At 44.3% G+C, this 738-nt stretch overlaps 1 protein-coding gene across 1 annotated transcript in view; it reads left to right on the forward strand.

Annotated features, from left to right (window-relative positions):
* CSUI_007335 (c2 domain-containing protein) overlaps positions 1–695 on the forward strand; it is a gene marked incomplete at both ends in the record, with an annotated part of 21,367 nt that extends 20,672 nt beyond the window's left edge. Inside the window, one exon of the mRNA XM_068067481.1 lies at positions 650–695. Coding sequence (XP_067920543.1) covers positions 650–695 — 46 coding nt within the window. The remainder of the gene's footprint in view (positions 1–649) is intronic.
* Positions 696–738: the final 43 nt, after the last annotated feature.

The following is a 738-nucleotide window of genomic DNA, read 5'->3' on the forward strand; positions in this document are numbered from 1 at the left end:
CTATCTATCTATCTATCTGATACTGGAACATATGATCTGGTTGGTGAGTAGACTGTGTATCAGGGCTGGGCTCTCAGAAACTTTGAAAGAAGAGAATGTATGCAAGACGTTCCTCTCGTCTGCATAGATACACTGCGTGTGGCAAAGGCAGGCCTGTGTTCATCTGGCGCAACACAAGCTAGAAAGTTCCTAGAATCTCCAACAAGAAGTCTCTCCGATGACAAATGAACTGAGCTTAGAGAGAAGGAAAGAATTCGGCGAGAAGTCCAGTAATCGTGTGCTCTAATTATTTCCTCTTGCTGTTCTATCCGATGATCGTATAGTCGTTCTTCAGGGGGACAGCTCTTCTTTCCATTTCCCCTTCTGGCTCTTCTCACGTGTCTGATGTCTCAAAGATAGACTGTCTCTATAGTACATCTGCCATATCGAAGAAGATTAGAGGGATGTTTTTGTCAACGAAAAGAAAGAAAGAGTCGCAACCCATCGCATAGTCAGTCATGTAGAACAAGAGCATCCTCAGACATACGGCCAGAGGTAGTTCGTAGAGGCTCCTCTACAGGAGCATGAATCTCTACAGGGGAGACGAAATTGTATGATCTCTCTTTGGTTTCTTCTCTCCTTCTCTGTACTTGTATGTTTCGTCTCCTAGATGGCTTGCTATCAAGTCAGCGAAACCGAAGGAGCTTCAGCTAGCAAAGTAAGTGAACCTTTATGAAGAGAGAGAGAGTGCATAGTATG

This window comes from Cystoisospora suis (assembly GCF_002600585.1).
Source record: "Cystoisospora suis strain Wien I chromosome Unknown contig_3851, whole genome shotgun sequence".
In the NCBI taxonomy this organism is placed as follows: Eukaryota; Apicomplexa; class Conoidasida; order Eucoccidiorida; family Sarcocystidae; genus Cystoisospora; species Cystoisospora suis.